Source organism: Pristis pectinata, chromosome 1 (assembly GCF_009764475.1).
Source record: "Pristis pectinata isolate sPriPec2 chromosome 1, sPriPec2.1.pri, whole genome shotgun sequence".
In the NCBI taxonomy this organism is placed as follows: Eukaryota; Metazoa; Chordata; class Chondrichthyes; order Rhinopristiformes; family Pristidae; genus Pristis; species Pristis pectinata.
Genome location: NC_067405.1, coordinates 99,737,885 through 99,763,102, shown reverse-complemented (window position 1 = coordinate 99,763,102; position 25,218 = coordinate 99,737,885). Strand labels below are relative to the sequence as shown.

At 40.3% G+C, this 25,218-nt stretch overlaps 1 protein-coding gene across 1 annotated transcript in view; it reads left to right on the top strand.

Moving 5' to 3' along the window:
- The window catches only part of ryr3 (ryanodine receptor 3), a 266,715-nt gene that overhangs the window by 107,010 nt on the left and 134,487 nt on the right, over window positions 1-25,218 (top strand). The window contains 8 exon segments of the mRNA XM_052015084.1: window positions 2,686-2,959; window positions 3,922-4,036; window positions 7,254-7,383; window positions 8,140-8,243; window positions 10,239-10,374; window positions 18,618-18,798; window positions 20,079-20,181; window positions 20,389-20,509. Coding sequence (XP_051871044.1) covers window positions 2,686-2,959; window positions 3,922-4,036; window positions 7,254-7,383; window positions 8,140-8,243; window positions 10,239-10,374; window positions 18,618-18,798; window positions 20,079-20,181; window positions 20,389-20,509 — 1,164 coding nt within the window.

The following is a 25,218-nucleotide window of genomic DNA, read 5'->3' as shown; positions in this document are numbered from 1 at the left end:
CATGTTCACTTTCTGATGAGAGATGAGATGATGTCAGTACTGTGCAAAACTGCTGGCATTTTTGTGCAAATTCCGTCCATTATTGAAGCACTCAATGAACATTAAGTTTGCTTCCAGCCTAGAAGGCCAAACCAATTATTTTCCATCATCCTGGTTTCCAGCTTGTTCAGATGCCTATTGAAATTTGTGCATAAATATACAATGATGCCTGTGCAAAAAGTGATTTCTCACTGTTACCAGCAAAGAAAAGCACTTTTCTCGAAGAATAATGAAAGGAGAACCACTTTTGTTTCACAAGACTGTTTTCATTAAATTTTATTATAATACATATTATTATAAATATTATTATATAAATATTATTATAAATATATATATTTCATTCATTAATGAAGTTCCAGTCATGAGTTCCTTCTTTTGAAGTTAAACTAGTGAAGACTGTGGTTATACTGTCATCTACAGTTTCAGGAGTTTTACTTCAGCAGCTCCTTCTGAGATGGTTCGAATCATTCTCCGTTTACACCAGACATAAATCCCTCAGCAAATTGGTGTGTAATGGACCCTTTGAGACTGTGCATTTACTGCTTACAGTGCAGGCAGTTGTGCTGATTAATTTTGCAGCTGAATCTTAAGTGATAGTGTTTTTATTTTCTGGACAGGCCAGAGAAATAATTGTAGGATCAACAGGTTAATAATCAGGGATCTCTCCAGCCCATAGCAGTGTATCACTACTAGTGACCATCTTCCTCGGTCCAATTCACTTGAAAACTCGCTGTAATTTTCCCTAAGTATTGAAGAAGAGGTTACCAGAGACAAGGGAGGAGTTGCCTACTTGTAACAGAAGCTTACAGCCTATCTTATAGTTTTTATTTCTTCTTTGGATATATTAATATATAAAATAAGAATATCTGTTTTTTCATATGAGGAATTCAAAATAAGTGGGCAGAATCATATAAGTGGACTAGGCCATTTGAGGAGTATTTTTTTTCCACGTGAATCTTTAAAGTGGTTACTTGTTTACAACATAAAGATATCGGCTAGTACACATTAACACCTCCAGATAAATATCAAAGATAGGTAAAGTGCTTCTGCACTAGTTAACTGACTTGTCATAACTCAATGATCAGAAAAAAAACAAATTTGTATGTTAATCTATTTATGGCGATAAATCATTGAAAGAGAACACCATGAATTTCAGAAGTGACAGAACAGATGTTAAAACTGTAAACCTCCATTCTGTTCTTGATTTAAGAGGGATCACATTCCTTAGAGCATGAAACAAGTTGTCAGTGAACAGTTATAAATGGGAAAATGTATGATGTTGAGTGTTTACTGCTTATTTCCATACTTTTTAAAATTTCATTTAAGCCTCATTCCTTAAATTTGATTTACTAATAACCCTATTTACATTTAAGTGTAATATGATACTAATTTCAGTTGGTTGATTTTGAATGTTTCAAATGCATCTGAAGTTTTAAGTAACTCTTTGGCAAAGAGATGCTTCAGTTTTATATTTCTAAACTGTTACAATTTACCTTCGATGCATGGAATAAAAATTAAGCTGCTTTTCATTGGAAACTCTTCAAAAGAAACTCAAAACAAAATTCTCAGCATAGCAGGTGAAAATTCTATTCTATTGCTACAATTGCTTACCATTGAACTGTGTTTGGTATAAAATTAATCTGTTTGGCTCAACTGGTCAGTATCAATAATGATGCTGCATGAAAGCATTCTGCTTGATGTAATCCTATCAGTACATTATTCCATTCCTTTGTTCCTGGCATCTTTTATCTATCTTTGTTTGAATGTACTTCTGCTATTTGCTTCAAATATGAGAATTTCAAGTTGCAAACTTAAAAAAATATATATATATATATTGCCTAAATGACAATTGGCATGGCACACGACCATGGTGGCAATAAGCTCAAGGTAATTACTGTTTCTGCACATATTTTTGGAATCTGGATACTCAACAAAATATAGAACTACAACTGTAGTCTATAATCCAGAACCTATAGATGCTTCTACCCTGACTTCAGGGTTGGTTTACCTGCTTATACCTCTTCAGACACATTTGTAAGTCTCTCTGAAAGTTAGGAGTGGAATTGGATCTGACAGCAGTTGAGCCAGCCTGAATGCAGTTTGCTCCAATGTCCTCCCCCACACAGAATGCAGAGTCTTCCAAAATATTATCAAATGCTGACAAAAAAACATTCAAAGTGAATTTTTAAAATAGATTGAAGTGTTATCTGATGACTGTATGAACAAGGAAGTTACTGTTTAATGGATTGAAATAACAAGTTGACATAGTTTCACAGCCTTATCACCTCTGTATGACTTTTATTCTGCTGCCAAGATGCTATCCCATTTAAGTCTCAGTCACTCATCCTCCTACCACACTTCCAGCTCACACCTCCTGTGCATCTCCTCCTCTGATTCACACATCTCCATCTGTAACAGAGCTTTCCACCTTCAAACCATGCATTTCCTCTCCTAATCCTTCCATTCTCTGAATCTCTGCACAAAACCTCTTGCATTCCACAGCCACAATATTGGTCACTCCTTAAACTATTTTATTCTTGTTGCCAAATTATCCACTATTTTTGTGAAGTAGTTTCAGGAATTTCAATATACTGAAGTAACTCTCAAAGTATGAATCATTTGGATTCTGAACTTTCTATGTTTCAGCCAACCTGACGCAACTAATCTCACAGACTATTGTGCACTGGGCTCAAGAGTCGTACATTCAGGATGCAGAACTGATTAAAACTATGTTTAGCCTTTTGCGCCGACAATATGATGCAATTGGTGAGCTCCTGCAAGCTATGCGGAAAGCATACACCATCAGTGCTGCCTCCGTACAGGAAACGGTCAGTCTACTGGTTTCCCTTGGACAGATTCGATCCCTCCTTAGTGTTAGAATGGGAAAGCAAGAAGAAACACTTATGATTCGCGGATTAGGGTATGGACCAATATGATATCTTTTGAAAATATCTCTGTTATTTTGCTGCTTTAAGCAGGAAATATTCTGTGAAGTTGTTTTTTTTTACTGTAAGCATGTTCCTAACTTTAGTGTAGCTTTGGGATTCTGACTTATCTGTTAGCGGCACGGTTGTGTAGCGGTTAGCATAACGCTATTACAGCGCCAGCAGCCTGGGTTCAATTCCCGCCGCTGTCTATAAGGAGTTTATAAATTCTCCCCGTGTGTCTGTGTGGGTTTCCTCCGGGTGCTCCGGTTTCCTCCCACATTCCAAAGACATACAGGTTAGGAGCCATGGGCATTCTATGTTGGTGCCGGAAGAGTGGCGACACTTGCGGGCTGCCCCCAGTACACACTACGCAAAAAGATGCATTTCACTGTGTGTTTCGATGTACATGTGACAAATAAATAAATATCTTAGAAGGAAACATAAGGCTAAAAAGTGGAGTTGTAACAATATGACAGTCAGGACAAGAGCAAATTCCAGAGAGGTTACATGGTCAAAACCCAAGTTGAGATCTGGCCTTTGTGTTAGCCGATGTAAGTTGTGATGGCACTATAAATAACCTTTGTTAGTGAGCATTATCACTGAGGAGACTGTCACTCCTGATCACAATTCAAGATGGCATGCTGGGGATGCACAACTGTGAACCCTGAGTAGAGCTCTGGCTCTGGCTGTCCTGAGCTTATTTGGTCAAATGGTCTGTGAACATTCACTGTCAGTGGTCACACTTCATTGATGGTTAAGTGGTTGAGGTGACAGAAAGCAGTCAGTGCTGGGGAAGCAGATTCAGCAAGGTGCTAAATGTCTTCAGGGAAAAGGTGAGAAAATTGTTTCTGAAATAGAAATTGGAATTGGCATTGAAAGGTCAAACTTTGGGTAAATGATATTTCAATTATGTTTTCCTGTGCTAATATCAGATGGGTTGTTCCATGTTCTTCAGGGATATCATAAACAATAAGGTATTCTATCAGCATCCAAACCTGATGAGAGTGCTGGGGATGCATGAGACTGTCATGGACATCATGGTGAGCGTGCTTGGAGGAAATAAATCACAGGTAATTTGATAGAAGAGTTAAATATCTTTGCAAAATTAAAGATTCCCCAGGAGAAATTTGATATAAACTCTCAATGCTTGTCTATGTTCTGATTATTGATGTTCTGCTAATTCAGTATGAATTGTGCAAATCTCTTTTCATTGCCTTTCAATTTATTGTAACTTTTTGCCCCTTGGAGATGTTTCTGGTGCTTCTGGCCGATTAGCTACTGCCAACATCCCCTCAGATCCCTTCCCTAGAAACTGCTGTTAGTTGCTCTCTTCTTTTGTTCAGGAAGCGGTGGTCTCAGATTGAATCCTCACTTCCGTTCATCAGCTTCCATAAACAGCTTGCTAGCCTCGTGTAAAACCATAAATAGGCTTCAATGTTCACTTATTTTCTTACAACAAAGAAGGAGGTCATTCAGCCCATTGAGTCGATGCCAGGTCTCAGAACAAATCTGTCAATCTAATTTCCTCATTTATTTCCCTGTTACCTAATCTCAATGTCCATCAACTCCACCTTAATTCTCCAACACCAGCAGTAACTTACAGTAACCAATTAACTTACCAACCCAGACATCTTTGGATGTGGGAGGAAACTAGAGCACCCAGGGAACCCTGTGCTGTCAGTGAGAGAATGTTCAAATTCCACAAAGACAGCATCAGAGGTCAGGATTGAACCTGGGTCGCTGGAGCTGTGAGACAGTAGAACTTCCCGCTACACCATGGCACTGCCCTTGTGTGTACCCCTTGTCTGCCTGCATGAACCATCTGAAATTCTCAAGCTGTAGAAAAATGTATATGATCTTTCAAAAGTGGGTGTTTTGTCAATGAAAGGACATTTCTAGTTCTGCAGGGCTCAGAACTAGATACCATACTTGTGTGACATTTGCCAGTGACTCAGAGAGTAGAAGGCATGATAATGGAATGTACTTGGGCTATAAAAATTGATAGTGAAGCTTAGATCATGGGAATGTAACAATGGATGAGTCAGATGAACAGAAAAATAGGAAATGGAGTTTAGATTAATAAAAAGAAAAGTAATCCAGCCCATTCCAGGTGTCAGCCACTCTCAATGTGAAAACTTTTTCCTCAAATTCCCCCATAAAACTTCTTCATCTCACCATAAAATTATGCCCTCCTGTTTTTGATACCCTTGCCATGGGGAAAATAGCACCACTCACCATCAGATAGCCAGCTTCTGATCTGTTCTTGCAGCCACAGTATTTATGTGGCTGATCCATTCAATTTTCTAGTCACTGGTAACTCCAGGATTGTAATGCTGTGGGATTTGGCAATGGTAATGCTGTCAAGTAATGAGGGAGGTGTTAAGACTCATTTTGTTGGCAATAGTTATTTCCTGGCACTTGCATTGATGGCTGTTACTCCCTTGTCAGCCTGTTCCTAAATGTTGCCTGGATCTTGCTGATCTATGCATGGGTTACATTATAACATAAGGCTCAAGTCTAACAAACCCTTTCAGATTTCTGTTCAGCACTTCCATACTCACCACTACAAATTCTGACCTAGTCAAGAAGATGAGCTTGTTTAAATAACAAAGGATGGCATAAACAGACGAGGTAATTAAGATTGACTCATGAAATTAATTTTATTATTTTAAAGGAAATATAATGTCTGTGTACCAAGGTTCAAATCCCAGTTTTGGCAAATGTTTCTAAGTGAATTGACTAATCATAGGAGAAAAAGTTAATTGAATGGGAGAGAGGAGCAATTTACAACAGTCCTCTGCCAATTTATATTTCCAGTTTTACACTTGTGTACAATCAAAATCTACCCCTTTGAAAGAGGGTTACTTCCAACACCATCTTAAATGTTTGTGCAAAAGATCATCTTAAGTCTGTTCATTGGACAATTCTTTTCTCTCCTTAACTAAGGAAAATTGATACTTTTATGAAGAATCTCCCTCCCAATAAGGTACACTAAAACAAAATCAAAATTTTACAACAATTTTTTTTCTTCTAATTTGTTTTTGTAATATAGGTGAATTTTAAAAAAGGAAATCTTACCTTCATCCGTAAATAAGCTAGAAATCAAACATTGTATTTAAAATAGACAGGGAAAAGGCTGGCCAGATAGGATCTGTGAAGAGAAAACTAGAGTTCAAGTTTTAGGTCAATTCCCTTCAATCAGAACGAAATTGAGTTCTGCTGAAAGCTCATCAACTTGAAGCATTAACTGTGTTTCTCTCTCCACAGATGAAATCCAAATTGCTGAGTGTTTCCTGCATTCCATTATTCAACAAGACTATAAGTAGTGGCAACAGAAGTAGGCCATTCAGCCCCTCAAGCCTGCTCTGCCATTCAGTAGGATCATGGCTGATTTAACATTCTTCAAGTCCACTTTCCTGTCCTTTTTCCATTAGCCTTGATTCCCTTACTAATTAGAATCTATCTATCTCTGCCTTAAATATACTTGAGGACTGTATCCCCCACATGTATCTGTGGTAAGGAATTGCAAAGACTCTCAATCCTCATCTCAATCCCATATTCTGAGTCCATGCTCTGTACAAGTCTCTCCCATAAAAGGAAGCATCTTCTCAGCATCTACCCTGTCCTGTCCACTTTGAAACATATGTTTCAATAAAATCGCCTCTCATTCTTCTAAACTCTATTGAGTAAAGCCCCAACCTGTTTAATATTTCCTTGTATAACAATCCCTCCTTATCCAGGATTATGCTGGTGAAACTTCTCTGGGCCACTTCCAATTAAATAATACTTTTCCTCATATCAGAGCATCAGTTCACAGTACTCTAGTGCCTTGTATAGTTGCAACAAGACTGCCCTACTTTTATAAGTTGAAATAAGAGCCAACATTCTGTGGCCTTCCCTATAACTTGCTGCACTTTTGTGTGCTGGCTTTCTGTGTTTCATGCACAAGGATCCCCAAGTCTTTTGTGTTAGTGCTTTTTGCAATTTTTCCCCATTCAAATAAAACTCTGTTCTTCTCCTTACAAAATGAGCAACCTCGCATTTTCCCCACATTATGCTCCATTTGTCAACGTTTTGCCATCTCACTTAAACTTATCAGTGTCTCTCTGCAAAGTGTCTCCTCCTCACAACTCAAATTTTCCACCAGTTCTCTGGTTTCGATTTAGATTTTCAGCATCTGCAGTATTATTGCTTTTGAGTTGGTATTTAAAGTTTGGTTTGCATTTTTGTTTTAACAGGCAGTTTCGAAAAATTCTGTTTTCTTTTTTTATCACCTCTACTTAGGAGATCGCTTTCCCTGAAATGGTGGCAAGCTGCTGTCGATTCCTGTGCTACTTCTGCCGCATCAGCCGCCAGAATCAGAAGGCCATGTTTGACCATCTCAGTTACTTGTTGGAAAATAGCAGCTTTGGACTGGGTACCTAGTTTAGTTTTAACCCATGAGATTGTTTCATGTGAATAGATGGGTGTCACAGCACTGACCTTGTGCTAATGGGTCAAGAGTACACAAGTTCTCCTGTTTCTGCATTTATGTTCACCAAGGATTAATGTTTTTTTTCCTCACGTGTTCAAATATTTGGGAAGCTAATGATAATGCTTTCACAATTTCAGATTGGAACATGTTCCTCAAAAAAAACACTTGGGTTTCGATAGAACATTGTTTCACTTTTATGCTAGTTTGCTTCTGAAGTGTTCGTTCAGGCACAAGGCTATATAATTAGCTCTTACTTTTATCAAATTTATTTCATTGGCATGTCAGATTTAACACAGTATTCAGTGGACATTATATTTCTAAGAATAGCTGAAATAGCAGCAATAGTAAACGATGTGCCCTTCTCCCTTTATTAATGACAACTTAACTAGTGACAACATTATTGGTATTATGTGGAAAATTAGTCTTTGGGAGTGGCCCTTAATGATAAGTGCCCAAGTTGGTCTGTGAATTTGACATTGGAATTTTATCGTCATGCTTCTGTTGAAAATAAGAATCACTCTCCTGCACGTGCATGTGTAGGAGAGGCTGCCCTCTGCTGTATGAATGAATGAACTGCAAATACAGTTCCTTGTGCGGACAAATGTCTATACAGTGCTCATGTATTGTTAACAGTTATTTCGGTTTATTGGCAGTGGTAGAAATTATATTATTGTAAATGCATTTATTCTTTCCGAACAGCATCACCCAGCATGCGAGGTTCCACTCCTCTAGATGTGGCAGCTGCCTCTGTAATGGACAACAATGAGCTGTCTCTCGACTTGCAGGAACCTGACTTGGAAAAGGTATTTCATCTCATATAAGGGACAATTTCATTTCCACTGATTTATTTTTTTGTTCTGGAGCATTTTGGGAGCATCCTTGGCACAATTTCAACACTTTGAATCACCTTAGGGACTCATTCAACTAAAAGAGGTGTATGGAAAGTGATGGTGTTGATGGGCTTTCAGAACATCTGGGTACATCGTTGTTGTTTCACTCCACACACCAGTAAGCAGCCAGACCACTAAACCTTCAAGGAGTTTTAATACGTGCTTTTTTGACTGTTGTGCTTTAATTCAGTTTGTTTATTTATGGATTGTTTATTTCTTGTGGCATTGTTCATTAACCTGCTCTTTGTTACCAATCCCAAAATTCATGCTGTTGTGCCATGGCTGGGATTATAGCAGTTCCCAAAACATTATATCAAGAGGCTAGCAAGAGGGGAACACCATTGTCTCAAATGAAAGATATAAGAACTTGGAAGGATGAGGACACAGAATGGTTTCACAGGCTTAGGGAGAAGGTGTCATTTTAACTTTGGGCTTTTTATTTTAAGGTGTCATAAAGCAAGTACAGGTCACCCCCAGGTTACAGTAGGGTTCTGTTCCTGGGAACTGTTTGTAACCTGAACAGTTTGCAAGTTGGAAATGGGTCGTGAACCGAGTTCCCACATGGCAGAAGATGCCTGCAGCCCCACAGTAGCTGGCAAATCCATCCCATCGGACTCCCGAGCACTTGTTTGCATGTACGGGTTGTACATAAGTCTGGTGTTCATAAGCTGGGGACGACCTGTATGCAATCATGGAAAGACAGAAGTCATAAATTGTGGTAGGGAAACAATTGTTAAAAGCCGAAGAAAGATGGCAGAAGAGGTTATGGTTGTAAATTCTAATCCGTCTCTTACATAAGTCCTAGAATGTGGGGAGGTGGAGAAAAAGTTGCCCAGATTCAATGCAGTCCCCGTCTCTAGATGTAAAGCTTGACTATTATTCAACAACAAGTCAAAAGGCAGTCCAGCTCTAAACCAATGACATAATGAATCTGCCTATACAATTAATATTATCTAAGCACTAGTTTTAAAATCAGTAATGAAATTATTAATGTTGACCACTGAACTGAAATGGGCAAAATTATGGAAAATCAGCTTCCTTAGTCCTCTGATGGGCAGATGTATGTAATTTGCATTGCTGAACCCTTAGGTGCAGTGCTGTTCAGAAGCAAAGAAGTGAAGATTTTCAGAGACACAAAAAATTCTACAAATGCTGAAATCTGAGCAATACACAAAAAGTGCTGGAGGAACTCAGCAGGTCAGGCAGCATACGTAGAGGGAAATAAACAGTCATGGATACTCACATGGGCCCCAGCTATGCCTGCCTTTTTGTCAGCCACGTGGAACAGTCCGTGTGAAGATTTTCCCTGTGTTTTGGAGCACTCTTTGTGAGCAGGGTTTCGCAGATTTTCAGCTAATGAAAGGACTACACCTATCAGGAGTAGATCAATTGGAAAAAAAATCATGATTATTTTCCAAATGTAAAAATACAAGGCATTTGAGATTAGATATTATTACCAAAAATGTTTGAATATTTTTTGTCAGTGTTTGTGCAAAGTTATGTTGAAATACTGCCAGTACTGAAAATAGCACAAATGTGCAACACTTTTTCTTTTACCTAGTATGAAATGCATTTGCTTATTAATTAAACTTTACACATAGAACAAAGCATCTCATTAGCTTAGTGCATTAGTTATGGCAGCATAAGTTCATATGTGAATAAACTGAACAAATGTGCAGATGAAACTAATGAGAGTTATGTTCACAAGGACTTCTCTCCAAGTGCAACATCTGAAGAGTAATTACACTTTTGTGGCTGAAATAATTAACTTGTAAATGTCTTATTGTGATATCATAAGGTGTAAATGTTATATTTAAAATACCTCATTGCTAAATAAGGTAATCACAATGGATAATTTTTCAAATATAAAAATGACATAAATGACAGGTGACCATTACCATTTGACAGGTGGTGACCTATCTTGCTGCATGTGGCTTACAGAGCTGCCCAATGCTAGTGGCCAAAGGATATCCTGATATTGGCTGGAATCCTATTGAAGGCGAACGTTATCTGCTTTTCTTAAGATTTGCAGTCTTTGTCAATGGTAAGCTTAATGTCTGATTTATTGACATGGCAAAAGTTAAGAAACGTCCAAAATTTAGGGCTGATCCAGTTAGCCGCAATTTCTGCTACATCAGGTCCAAACTAGGGTTTTCTGAAGTATTGAAACTGCTCTTGTGTTAATTGCCTTTACTAATGACATCATGTGAATAGTTGGTACAGATGGGGTGGTGGCAGCTTGCAGTATTCCTGCCAGTGACATGTCTTTTTTCCATTACACTCTCAGAATCAGAATCAGGTTTATTATCACTGACATATGTCGTGAAATTTATTGTTTTGTGGGAGGGTTGTGCCCACGATGGAGCCGGCTGAGTCCACTACCCTCTGCAGCCTCTTGTGATCCCGCACATTGGAGCCTCCATACCAGGCAGTGATGCAACCTGTCAGAACACTCTCCACTGTACATCTGTAGAAATTTCCAAGAGTATTTAGTGACATAGACATAAAACCAGGGTGGCAAAAAGAAGCTAAAGATCTAATTTGTTTACAGGTTGTGGTATTTCTGGGAAAAATAGGATACGCTTTATTATAAGAAAATTCTTCTTCTTTGTAGCTTCTGAGTTCCCGCTGAGGAACTTAAAAAAAATTGGCTAGCGAGATAAGAATACAAGAAACTAAGACAACAGGAGCAGGAGTAAGCCATCCAGCCCATCAATCCGATCTCACCATTTTTTAAGATCATGATTGATCAGCCCCAGGCCTCGTCTCCTATTATGTGACAGTTCCCCATAGACCTCGATTCCGTGATCTTTCAATAATTTTACTGCCTCTTTCAATATTCCCAACAATAAAGTCTCCACAACCCTCCGGGGTAGAGAATTTCAGAGGTTCACCACACTCTTAGTGAGAAGTTGTTCCCACACAGCTCACTTTTAAACGCTGTCCCTAAGCTTGTATGTCCCCTCATTTGAAATTCTTCCACTCGTGACCTCACAATCTACCTCGTTATGGCCTTGCACCTTATTGTCTGCCTGCACTGCACTTTCTCTGTAACTGTAACACTTTATTCTGCACTCTATTATTGTTTTCCCTTTTCTTACCTCAATGCACAGATGTGATTAAATGACCTGTATGGATGGCATGCAAAACAAAATTTTTCACTACCGTGGTACATGTGACAGTAATAAACCAATTTACTAATCTTGATATCTACCCTGCCATGCCCACTTAGGATCTTGTGCGTTTCAATAAGTTCACCCCTCCAAAGAAAACTGATCTGGATAGTTTTAATTTTCCAAAATGCCCTAGATTTGGGAAAGGTTCCATTAGATTGGAAAATATCAAATGTAACTCCTTCATTCAAAAAGTGAGGGAGCCGGAAAGTAGGAAATGACAGGATAGTTAACATATGTCATTAGAAAAATGTTAAAAGCTATTATTAAGGTTGGCATAAGAGGGCATTAAGGAAAAAAATCGAGGAAATCAGGCAAGGTCGACATGCCTTTGTGAAAGGTAATCGTGTTTGACCAATTTATTACATGTGCTGTGAATAAAGGGAAATTAGAGGAAAGTATTGTACTTAATGTTCCATAAGGGCTTTGATAAGGTGTCACATCAAAAATTATTGCAGAAAGTAAAAGCTCATGATGCAAGAGGTAACATACTGATGTAGGTAGAAAATAAAAATAAAAAAAACTGCAGATGTTGGAAATCTGAAACAAAAAACAAAATATCCTGGAAACACTCAGCAAGCCAGGCAGCATCTGTGGAAAGAGAAACGGTTAACTACCACATTTAGCCATCTGGCCTCACCCTATCAGAGATTTTCCCTTTGTTCTACCAGCCCTCCTTCATCTTCTCTTCTACCTAAAACCAACTTGTTTTCTGTCTTCCCCAATTCTGATGAGGGTCCTGGACCTGAAATATTAACTGTGTCTCTTTCCACAGATGCTGCTTGACCTGCTGAGTGTTTCCACCATTTTCTGTTTTTGTGGTGTGGCTAGAAGATTGGCTGGCTAACAAAAAAGGAGTAGGCATAAATGGTCTGTTTCTGGTTGGCACAACTGCCAGGAGGATCAGTGCTGGGGCCTCAACCTTTTACAATTTATATAAATAATTTGGATGGGAGCACCAAAAATAGGCTTGCTAAATTTTCTGATGACACAATGGTCGGTAGGAGAGTAAATTGTGAAGAGGATATGAGGAGGCCACAAAGAGATGTAGATGGGTTAAATGAATAGACGAAGATCTGGTAAGTGTGGCCTCCACTACTTAAAAAAGAAGAGAGAGAAAACAAGGATCCACCAATCTGTTAGCCTGATGCCTGTAGTAAGAAAAATGCCAGGACCTGTAATGAAGGATATAATAGCAGAACATCTTGAAAAGAATAATAGGATTGACCACAGCATACATGGATTTATGAAAGAAAAATCATGTTTAACTAAACTGCTGGAGTTCTTTGATGAAGTAACAAATAGAGTAGATAAGGGGGAACTAGTGGATTTGGTGTATTTGGATTTTTGAAGGCATTTGAAGAAGTCTCACACGATTAACAATGTAAGAGCACATGAAATTGGGATAACATATGGATATGGATTGAGAAACATTACTGGACAGAAAGTAAAGAGTGGAAGTAATCTCAGATTGACAGGCTGTAACTAGAGCAAGGCTTGGTGCTTGGATCCCAGCTATTCATAATCTATATCAATAATTTGGCTGACGGGACCTAACATTATATTTCTGTATTTGGATACTAAACTAGGTGGGATCGTAAGCACGGAGGAGGATGTAAAGAGACTTCGAAGGGATATAGATAAGCTGAATGAGTGGGTAAGAACATGGCAGATGGAATACAATGTGGAAAATGTGACGTTGTCCACATTGGTGCACATAATAGAAAAGAGGAGTACAGTGTAATCTTGATACAATGGAAGTGCTGTGGGACAGCTTTAACACCTGCATTATAAAATGCCCAAATTATGTGAAACTAGCATTTACCTAATTTTGGAACTCTTCTTCAGAGATCTACATTAATTTCCATTTGCATGACATGGCTCCATATCCCAATACCTTCACTCCACAGAAAACTAACTGACTGAAGCTGAAGTACTTAAACACACACATGTGTGCACTCATTCACAATGTTTGAACAGATTTCCCCTCTGTCCACATCCACTCTCTCCACTCAATCTTCATTGCTGTATTAAAGACCATAAGATGGTAAAACATAGGAATAGAATTAGGCCCTTAAAGTCTGCTCTGCCATTTGATCATGGCTGATTTATTTTTCCCCCTCAATCCCATTCTCCTGCCTTCTCCCTGTAACCTTTGAAGCCCTTACTAATCAAGAACCTATCAACCTCCACTTTAAATATACCCAATGACTTGGCCTCCACAGCCATCTGTGGCAATGAATTCCACAGATTCACCACCATCTGGCTAAAGAAATTCCTCCTTATCTCTGTTCTAAAGGGACGTCCTTCTATTCTGAGGCTGTGCCCTCTGGTCCTAGGCTCTCCCACAACTGGAAACATCCTCTCCACATTCACTCAATCTAAGCCTTTCAATATTTGGTAGGTTTCAATGATATCCCCCCTCATCTTTCTAAACTCCAGTGAATACAGGCCCAGAACCATCAAATGCTCCTCATACATTAACCCTTTCATTCCCGGGGTAATTCTTGTAAACCTCCTCTGGACCCTTTCCAATTGCCAGCACATCCTTCCTTAGATATGGGGTCCAAAACTCCTCACAATGCTCCAAATGTGGTCTGACTAGTGCCTTATAAAGCTGCAGCATTACATCCTTTCTTTTATATTCTAGTCCTCTTGAAATGAGTGCTAACATTGCATTTGCCTTCCTTACTACCGACTCAACCTGCAAGTTAACCTTTAGGGAATCCTGCACTAGGACTCCCAAGTCCCTTTGCACCTCCAATTTCTGAATTCGCTTTCCATTTAGAAAATAGTCTACGCCTTTATTCCTTCGACCAAAATGCATGATTGTACACTTCCCTACACTGTATTCCATCTGTCACTTCTTTGCCCATTCTCTCAACCTGTCCAAGTTCTTCTGCAGGCTCCCTGCTTCCTCAACACTACCTGCCCCTCCACCTATCTTTGTATCATCTGAAAACTTGGCCACAAAGCCCTCAATTCTGTCATCCAGATCATTAACATACAACGTGAAAGGTAGCGGAGCCAACACCGACCCCTGCGGAAGACCACTAGTCACCAGCAGCCAACCAGAAAAGGCTGCATTTATTCCCACTCTTTGCCTTCTGCCAGTCAGCCAATCTTCTATCCATGCTGGTACCTTTCTTGTAATGCCTCTACAATCCCTTCAGTTACCTCTTTCAGAACCTTGGGGTGTAGTCCATCCAGTCCAGGTGACTAATCTGCCTTCCCAAGCACCTTCTCCTTAGTAACAGTGACTACACTCACTTCTGCCCCCTGACTCTCTCGAATTTCTGGCATGTTAGTGGTGTCTTCCACAGTGAAGACTGACGCAAAGTACTTATTCAGTTCGTTCACCATTTCTTTGTTCCCCATTACTACCTCTCCAGCGTCATTTTCCAGCAGTCTGATGTCCACTTTTGCCTCTCTTTTACTCTTTATATATCTGAAAAAACTTTTGGTATCCTCTTTTATATTATTGATTAGCTTACCTTCAGATTTCATCTTTTCACCCCTTATTGCTTTTTTAGTTTCCTTCTGTTGGTTTTTAAAAACTTCCCAATCCTCCAACTTCCTACTAATTTTTCAATATTGTAAGCCCTCTCTTTTGCTTTCATGCTGTCTTTGCCTTCCCCTGTCAGCCAATTGTTGGCTCATCCTCCCTTTAGAATGTTGCTTCTTCTTTTGGATGAACTGATCCTTCCAAATTACTCGCAAAAACTTCTACCATTGCTGCTCTACCGTCATCCCTGCTAAGGTCCCCTTCCAATCGACTTTAGTCAGCTCCTCTCTCATGCCCCTGTAATTACCTTTACTGAACTGTAATACTGATATATCAGATTTTAGCTTCTCCCTCTCAAACTGCAGGGTGAATTCTATCATAATATGATCACTGCCTCCTAAGGGTTCCTTTTACCTTAAGCTCCCTAATCAAATCTGGTTCATTGCACAACACCAAATCCAGAATTGCCTTTTCCCTAGTAGGCTCAACCACAAGCTGCTCTAAAAAGACATCTCGGAGGTGTTCTACAAGTTCCTTCTCTTGGAATCCAGTGCCAACCTGATTTTCCCAATCTACCTGCATATTGAAATCCCCCATGACTACTGTAACATTGTCCTTTTTACATGCCTTTTCTATCTCCTGTTGTAATCTGTACCCCACATCCTGGCTAGTATTTGGAGGCCTGTACATAATTCCCATCAGGGTCTTTTTACGCTTGCAGTTTCTTAACTCTACCCACAAGGATTCTACATCTTCTGATCCCATGTCACTTCTTGCTAAGGATTTGATTTCATTTTTTACCAACAGAGCCACCCAACCACCTCTGCCCACCTGCCTGTCTTTTCGATAGGATGTGTATCCTTGGATATTTAGCTCCCACTTGTGATCTTCTTTCAACCCTGACTCTGTGATGCCCACATATCTGCCAATTTCTAACTGCACTCTGAGCTCATCTACCTTATTTAATATACTGTGTGCATTCAAATATAACACCTATTCTGCAACTACAGTTTGCGGAACAGACCCCCATTTCTGCTTCCAGAGTCTATTTGTCCTTCCTCAGCACTGATGTTGTCAGAAGAACTTCCACAAAGGTCTGCTGTATTCTGCTGTATTCTGCTGGGAATATTACTACTTCCCCGTGACTTTGAGATAAGGAGAATGATGCATGCACACCAACTTACCCTGGGGGACTGGTTATTGCAATTCAATAGGTCCTTGGTGAGACTGCATGACAGTGCTGCATTCAGTTTTGGTCTCTTTATCTAAGAAAGCATGTACTTGCCTTACATGGAGTGCAGCAAATCACTAGACTTGTTCCAGATTGGCAGGATTGCTGTGTGAAGAGAGACTGAGCAGATTGGGACTGTCTTCTTTACAATTTAGAAAAATGAGAGGAGCTTTCTTTGAAACTTACAAAGTTCTTAAAAGGTTTACAGTGTTGTTGCACTGTTTCCCCTGGCCAAGGCGTCAGGAGCAGGAGGCACAGTTCGAGAATAAGGGTCAAGAAATTAGGAGAAATTTCTTATCCTAGAATACAATGAACCTTTGGAATTCCTCCCTCAGGGGCTGTGGAAGCTCAGTCATTGAGTTTGTTCAAAAAAAGAGATCGATAGACTTCTGGCCATGAAGGGAATCAAGGGATATGGGGATAGTGCTGGAAAATGGTGGTGAGGTAGAAGATCAACCAAGACGAGTAGCAGTGCAGACTTGAAGGGGCAGAAGGTTGACTCCTGCTCATATTTCTTATGTTCTAGTGGGTAGATGGGAATGCTAGGCTGAGATTACAATCAGGTCAGCCATGATTTTTTGAAAGAGCAGGGTAGGTTTGAGTGGCTGAGTAGCCTGCAACTGCTGCTGATTCTTATGTTTGTATGAATTCCCTCTGTCCTTCTCTCCTGTTCCAATGACACCAGCACTGGGCAATATATGTTTCCATTTTATAGAAAAGCCCTTGGCTTAGGAATAATAGTGAGTTAGTTTGCTTCAGACCAGTGGATCCAAGCACTGCTCTGTCATTGTCACGGGGACGTAAATTTTCAGGGCCAACATATTTTGGATAACTGAAAGGTAGAGATTAAGAATTTTGGGGAGGGGGTGCCTCTCAAATACTTCAGAAGGCTTGAACAGTGTAGAAATTTAGAATAACTTTCTGTAAGTCACATTAATTTCAAATACTATGTAGCAAAGCAGAAGTTATTTTTAATACTTATTTAGGAAGAGAATCTATGCCAAAAGAAACTGGAGAGCATAGCTAAAATGTAATTCTTTTTTCATTCCACTGTACTGCCCTTCCACCCACTATAACTTCCTGAGCCACTGACTTGCTGACAAGCTCACTTCCTATCTCTACAGCCTTTTTACATGTAAAGAAAGTGAATGTAATTAGCAAAGAGCAAAATCATTCAGCAATGCATTTAATGTCTATGTTCAGAGCTTGTCCACAATTAGAAACTAAATGTGTCAAAAAATATTTTGCATCAGTCTGAGAGTTACCCCAACTACCACCCTATCCCACTCCCAAATGAATGCAAGTTCATTTTAGTACAGGATCTTTCTCAGAAAATGTATCATCTTCATATACCTGAAGAAATATCGTTCCTCCAACAAAATAAAGTTAACACACATAACTTCGATCTTAACCCAGGGAGATCTTATTTTGAAGTAACACTACCTGGAGAAGGGAGATTTATTTTACACCTCCAGCACTTTAGAGCAAACACAAATTGATGGGCAGTTATTCACAGGGTAACTAACTGCTCATCAGAGTTCTTGATCTGCTCTACAACCTTCCACTGAGACCGGTTTGTGAAATACATCTGCCATTGCAAAATGAGATGTGAAATCTTGTGCACTCCGCCTACTGGAGTCTGGTGAGATCAAGTTGATGGATAAATCTTTAAAGTGGTTATTGTGAGAGATGTAGGACTCTTAAAAGCCAAAATCTTAGTCACATGTATAAAGTCTTATAGCATGGAAGCAGAATCTTCATCCCTCTGTACAAGCCATCAAGCACCCATTTACATTTAATCCTACATGAATTCCATTTTATACACCCCACAATACCCCCAGTTCCCCTCAGATTCTACCTCTAACCTACAAAGTAGGGGCAATTTACAGTGGCCAATTAATACAGCAACCCGCACGTCTTTGGGATGTGACAAGAAACCCATGTATAGTCACAGGAGGAAAGGGCAAACTTCACACTGACAGCACCAGAGGTCTTGAAAGTACCGAAGTCTCTGGAGTTGTGAAGCTTCATCTTTACCAGCTGCACCACTTCAGTGCGCCATAAAAATACATGAAGGGAGTAGGCCATTAGGCCTTTAAAGCCTGCTCTTCCAACCATTAATATCACGGTTGATCATCTACTTAAGTACCATTTTCCAGCACTAACCCGATTAACCCTTGAGTCCCTTAATGTTCAGAAATCTGTCATATTCTGGAAATGGCTTTATAGTTTAATCTCAGGTCAGTTCCTGCCACGTTATACATGGCAAGATATTGGGTGTTCATCTGAACTTGATGTTTCTCCCTTATATTTACCTCACTAAAGAGGTATGATCTTATGAAAACATGGTGTAAAAATGATCCTTGCTGTTCTTTAAGGTGAGAGTGTTGAGGAAAATGCAAGTGTTGTTGTGAAGTTGCTGATTCGTCACCCAGAGTGCTTTGGGCCTGCGCTGAGAGGTGAAGGAGGACATGGCTTGTTAGCAGCAATGAAAGATGCCATTGAAATCTCGGAAGATCCCTGCCGTGATCTCCCTCCTGTTGAAGCTGGGAAAGATGGGTGAGTCACAATTCTCCTTTTCCATCAAGTTGCTGTTCTGATGTTAACAATCTAACGGATAAAATGTTCTTAGAGTTTTGCTGTTTTTGTTTGCATTTAACATTTTAACATTTTAAAAATTGATGACAATGGCAAATAAGTAGTGATCTAGATTACTTTGAGGAAAAAAAATTAATAAAAGATTAATGGTTGGCCAAAAAGACTTGATATTGCAAAGGAAACAAGATCATTGGGCAAAAATGGGGGAAGTTAAAAACATGAATGAAGACGTGGAACACTCCATGCACATGTTGAAATTGGGTTCTTATTGCACCATTGGGAGCCAGGTTTACATTTTGCAAACTCTGCAGAAGTTTCCCAGGCATCTGTAATTGCTAATCCATTAATCATAAAATGGGTTTAGAACCTCTCCCAGCATTTCTTCTGCATGGATCACAAAAAATCTGAGTTTGTACATGGGGTTCTCTGATTATTCAGTCTTTTATTTCTAGTTAGAAAATGAGAAGCTCATCCTAGCCTCACTAATTTCCTGGTGGTAAACAGGCAGAGCACATTAATACAGCCCTGTGATTACCTTGATTTCATACTATTGCACCAGCAGTTGTGCCTCAAGTTGTCAATAGCAAAGTAAATGAGATCAGAACAGCATACAACAAAGCAAATGAAATTAAATCACCATCAGAGGTACTTCAAATGCTTCTGAGACCATTGCAGCATCAGTTTGAGTTTTATTAATGTTTGTTTTGGTACCTGTTCTTTATTTGTTGTTTGCGACTGCATGTTCACTGACTTCTTGCTTTGATTTCTAGTGCTTTCATATGTCACTGATGTAGGTAGAATTACATATATAGTAGTGCATCCATAATACTCCCCAAGTCTCTTCGTCGTCCCCACGTCCCTATCGAAGACAAAATAAACCTTTTTTAAGGCAGTAGTTTATGATGTTATGTATTAATATTGGGAATTAGAATCTGAGGTCAGCAGGTTCTGCATGTTCTTCCATGCATGTATAACAATTGAACTCTGTGAAAATCAAATGTGTTGGCATAAAATGAAGTATAATGAGACTCTGACATAATCTGACTCCGATATAATATCTCTCCACTTTGCTCTGCTACCTGAACCCAAATTCATTTACATTGTACTGCTGCATCAACAGGAAGAAGAAATAATTTTCACCAATGTTGTAGTTATGTGATTTAACCAAATTGTGGGAAAGTTTTTTTCCCATTATTTTATTTGAATAACTTAAACTATTTAAATGGCTTCTTTTGTAACAGTGGTGAAGAGGAGGATGAAGAAGTTGTGCACATGGGTAATTCTATAATGTCCTTCTATTCGGCTCTGATTGATCTTCTTGGCCGATGTGCTCCAGAGATGCATGTAAGAAAATCTTTTTTTAGAAGTGTATTTAATAAAGATTATTCTTCCCAAATATCAAATTAATAAAATATCTATTTTGAAATATTTAATAAATTTATGATTTATAGAAAGTGGGGTAATACATTACTTTTAAAGTCTTGGGTCTGCTACAATACAGAAACACTGTCTGCTTTTCAACTACTGTCTTTTCTGTCACTGTTCCCTCAGCTAATCCAAGCAGGCAAAGGTGAAGCTATCCGAATCCGAGCCATTCTTCGTTCCCTGGTGCCGACTGAGGACCTGGTGGGCATTATTAGTATACCACTGAAATTGCCTGTTACTAATCCAGGTATGCTGTTTCTGTTGAAGTTCGGTGTTAAACACATATCCTGCACTCCTATTATGCAGGTAAAATTTTTTCAATAATGTTCCTCATGGCGAGTCAGATTGGACATCATTTTATGATTAGCCATGGCATATATTGCAAACAAAAATATTTTTCCCTATATCTATATCTTCTCTAATCCCTTCAGTGTGTCATGGTAGATTTGAACACTTAGCTCTGCCCTCGCTGGGTGCAGTAAGGCTGGAATAAATAGAAGTAACACATTTCAGGTGTTAAATTCAGCTTGCTGGTTTTAGTTGTTGGGGATTTCAGTTTGCTTTGACACCAAACAGTATGTGTGTCATCCCAGTAAAAGGATAGGAAGAGAGCATGTCTAATCCGTTTTTGTCTGCTGGTATTTTTCCAGAATTCCTTCTGATTTCACAAAAAACACAGCTTGCAGAAAGGTTGGGACATTTTTGCAGTAGACTAAAGAAGTCTGTTAAAAATTACTTTTTTGGCTGCTCAATGCCAGGGCACATGGGTGAAGCAAGCATAGCACAACTCCTGTCCATCTTGACCTTTAAAGTTGTAAATGGGATCCTTACCACAAACACAGAATTAAACTGGTGGGCTTCAGATTTGCTGATGAAAGTATAGCTGAAGTGGCTGTAAGTAGATCAAAGGTGACAAATGAGCATAGACACGGGAGAAGCTGAATCTGAATTTATCTGATGATCTTTGAGCATAAGTTCTCTCATTTATGTTCAAACCTTGTTTGCCCTCTGTTTAATGAGGCAACATGTCTTTCCTTGAAGCATATAAAGGTAGGGCTGTGTTCAGGCACTATCTGCACTAGCTGGTGAATCACTGCTTGTACCAAGATCACCACATAAACTTCCATGGAGAGTTGCTTGTCTTTACAATGCTGCCTTTCCCCAGTCATAGCTTCTTTTACCTTCCAATGGAACCATGGTAATGATCATTTAATTCTCCACAATCAACCTGTAAGAGCCACAGCTGGTGGTCCTAGCGTGGTCCCATTTGTGAGTTCTAGACTTCCTGGTGCCTCCAGAGTCCACCTCATCGTTGGTCTTCTTGGTTGGAGTCAGTGCACCCCACAGCTTGAACGCCTCCAGGATCTCATCACTGCTCGATGCTACAGTTCTTTGAGATGCACAGTCCCTCATCAGCTCTAGTAGCTCAATCCAGTTGTTGCCCATGGTCGCAAGTACATGGCTGTGGTCCACCTCCATGATTCTGAATTAAACCCGTCTGTCTCTACTGGCAACCTTACACTCCATTCAAATGTACATCTCTCTCTACCTCTTCACTCTCTGGTTCCAAGCATTAGATGGTACCCAATAGGAATTGCTCTCTCTCTTTGCCCCCTTGCATTTGATGCAAGTGGAGACTACTGATCTTAGCAGCAGTTAACTTCTTGAGGGACCTGTAAGCCTGAGCAGCATGCCTTATTTGGTGGCTATTAAAATATAAGACCTTCTTGAACAGGCATGCTAAAGCTGGGTGGCCTTCAGGGCATCCTTAGCAAGGCTTCCTGCCTTTTCCTTACAGTCCTCAGTCACCCACATGACCTGCTGTTTTCCAACCAAAGGCCCTTGGAGCATTTACTTGACTCAGCTGCGAAGATGAGGACCATATCAACAGTACTATCTCTGTGGGCTTGCTCCCAGCCCATACATCAGAATCATATGCTGAGCAAAATTGTTTCACATTCTTCAGGCTCCTTCCCAAATTCTGCATGCTCTCTCTCATGACTATCCTATCCAGTGTCTCAAGGAGTTATCCTTCAGTTCTCTTGCCCCAAATGCTGACACAGTGCCTGACCTGATTATGCTTTTTGGTCTGTGCATGTTCTGTAGCATTAATAAGCTGTCTGGTGTTTTGTACATTTCATGTCCCAAGGCTAGTAACAGTGTCAATTTTGTTTTTTTCAAGTATGGTTGTGTTTCATCCATTCTCCCTGGGATCTTAGAACATAGAACAGTACAGCACAATACAGGCCCTTCGGCCCACAATATTGTGCCGACCTTTAAACCTCACCTAAGACTATCTAACCCCTTCTCCCCACATAATTTGCTCTCAGAAACATTTCCAGCTGTTCCGTGTACAGAGACTGTGACCTCTCAAACATTTCCACCTCACCAATGTATCTCCCACACTCACTGAATGCCATTGTTACTGTTGTATCTGGAGAGCATTGTTCTATCTACCCCCCACCCCCATCCACACACACTTGATTACTGCCTTGCCATTTCCTCAGACGCAGTAGCCCAAATGTATTGTTCGTACATTTCTCTATATTGCTATTTTAGCAAGACGAGCAGCAAGAATAGAACCCCTAACCAAACATCCTTAATTGATGGCAAACAGCACTCAATTAACAGCAACAGCTGATACATCAATGTATCAGAAATCATACATGTGATACAGGTAACTCAAGGGTACATCCACAAGCAATGTATTATAATCCTGTACTAAATATCACAGAGAATATTCAAATTCACTGTTTCTCATGAAATCATTCAACCTCCTATTTGTCATCTTGAGGAAGCTAGTGTTGGTAAGCTGGTGAAATAAAACTGGCTTCTCCCTGAGCTATTCCATTGCAACTTTGTTTACTCTACTTTTTCTTGTTGCTGCATGTGTATACTCCTCCTGTTTTTTTACTAATGATTGTAATGAAAGAGCTCCAGAATTATTGATGCAACAAAACCACTTGGATCAAAAAAATCCAGAGCCACATTTGTTCCCAAAAGAAAGTGGGTTTTGCTAATCTTAGCCAGGGCTGGTTGCAGCAAATCCAACTAAGGAAGAGAAAATCAGGCAGACTTCCCATTTCTCTAGTCATTATACCAACTGAAAACTTCTGCATGTATTATGTGAGAGCCAGATTGGGCTTTGCTGTAATGCCAAATGTGTGATTAAATGCATTTTAAATTAAATTAAATGCATTTCTTAAACTGTCTCTTCGCCCAAGTTGGCAGATCAAGAGCTGTTGCGAAGAAATGGAGATGTCTGCAAGAGCCAAGGCTTCTGGCTCCACAAGAGGCAGTCTTGAAAGACTTTATAGTCTGCCCACAACTTGAAGACGACTTCTGCATGGTGCAAGATCTTGTAGCTGTCAGCATGCATGCATCATAACACACCAAGACCAGAGAGAAATTTGACTTTGATGGATGACCTAAAGAAAGAATCAGCAGCTTACTGTGTTGATGCATTCTATCCAAGCTCACTCTCAAAGAATTTATACTCACTTGAGGTGTTAAAGGCTAGCAGCCACCCACAAACCCCAACCCTGATAGAGTGAATATCTTTGGAAGAGGAAGAGGGTGGGAAAAAAGCGATTTGTTTGTATAATTATTTGAAAAACACAATAATGCTGGAGGAACTCAGCAGGCCAGGCAGCATCCATGGAGAAAAGCAGGCAGTCAGTGGTTCAGGTCAGGACCCTTCTTCAGGACTGAAGATAGGAAAAGGGGAAGCCCAATATATGGGAGGGAAAAGCAGAGCAGTGATAGGTGAACAAAAGAGAGGAGGCGGGGTGGGCACAAGGTAGTGATAGGTAGATGCAGCTAAGAGATAATGATAGGCAGGTGGGGGGGAGGAGGGGAGAACAGATCCATTGTGGGATGGGTCAAAGGTAAGGAGGAAAAAAGGGAGAAAGTAAAAAAGAGAGAGAGGCAAGGAAAGGGAAGAAAAGAAGAGGCATGGTTGGCAGAGGGGTGGGGGGGTTGTGTGGATTATGAAGTGGGAGAATTCAATGTTCATGCTGTTAGGCTGCAAGGTTCCAAGACGGAAAATGAGGTGCTGTTCCTCCAGTTTGCGCTTGGAATTCTCCTGGCAGTGGAGGAGGCCGAGGACTGACATATCTGTGATAGTGTGGGAGGGGGAGTTGAAGTGACTGGCAACGGGGAGATGCAGATCGCGGTTAGGGACAGAGCGCAGGTGTTCTGCGAAACGGTCACCTAGTCTGCGTTTGGTCTTACCAATGTAGAGGAGGCCACACTTGGAGCACCAGGTGCAGTAGATGATATTAAGGGAGGTGCAGGTGAATCTCTGTCTCACCTGAAAGGACTGTTTGGGTCCATGAATGGAGGTGATGGATGTGGTGTAGGGGCGGGTGTTGCACCTATGGCGAGGGTAGTGGAAAGTTCCTGGGGTGGGAACGGGATGTGTGGGGTGGGGTGGGGAGGGAGGAGTGAACCAGGGAGTCACAGAGAGAGCAATCCCTGCGAAAGGCTGAAGGGGATGGGGAGGGGAAGGTGTGCTTGGTAGTGGGGTCCCATTGGAGATGGCAGAAGTGGTGGAGAATGTTATGTTGGATATGTAGGCTGGTAGGATGAAATGTGAGGACAAGGGGGACCCTATCCCTGTTGAGTCTGGGAGGGGTGGGGGTGAGAGCAGAGGTGCGGGTGTGAGCTCTCTCGAACACAGTAGGGGGGAAGCCACGTGCAGGTGCGAGCTAATCTCTATCTCTGACACCTCTCTCTCCTTCCTCGATCTTTCCATCTCCATCTCAGAGATTACTTATCCGCCGACATCTATTACAAACCCACTGATGCCCACAGTTACCTCTATTACAGCTCCTCCCACCCTGTCTCTTACAAGGACGTGATCCTTTTTCCTCAGTTTCTCCGCCTCCGCCACATCTGCTGCCATGATGAGGCTTTCCACTCCAGGACATCCGAAATATCCAACTTCTTTACTAA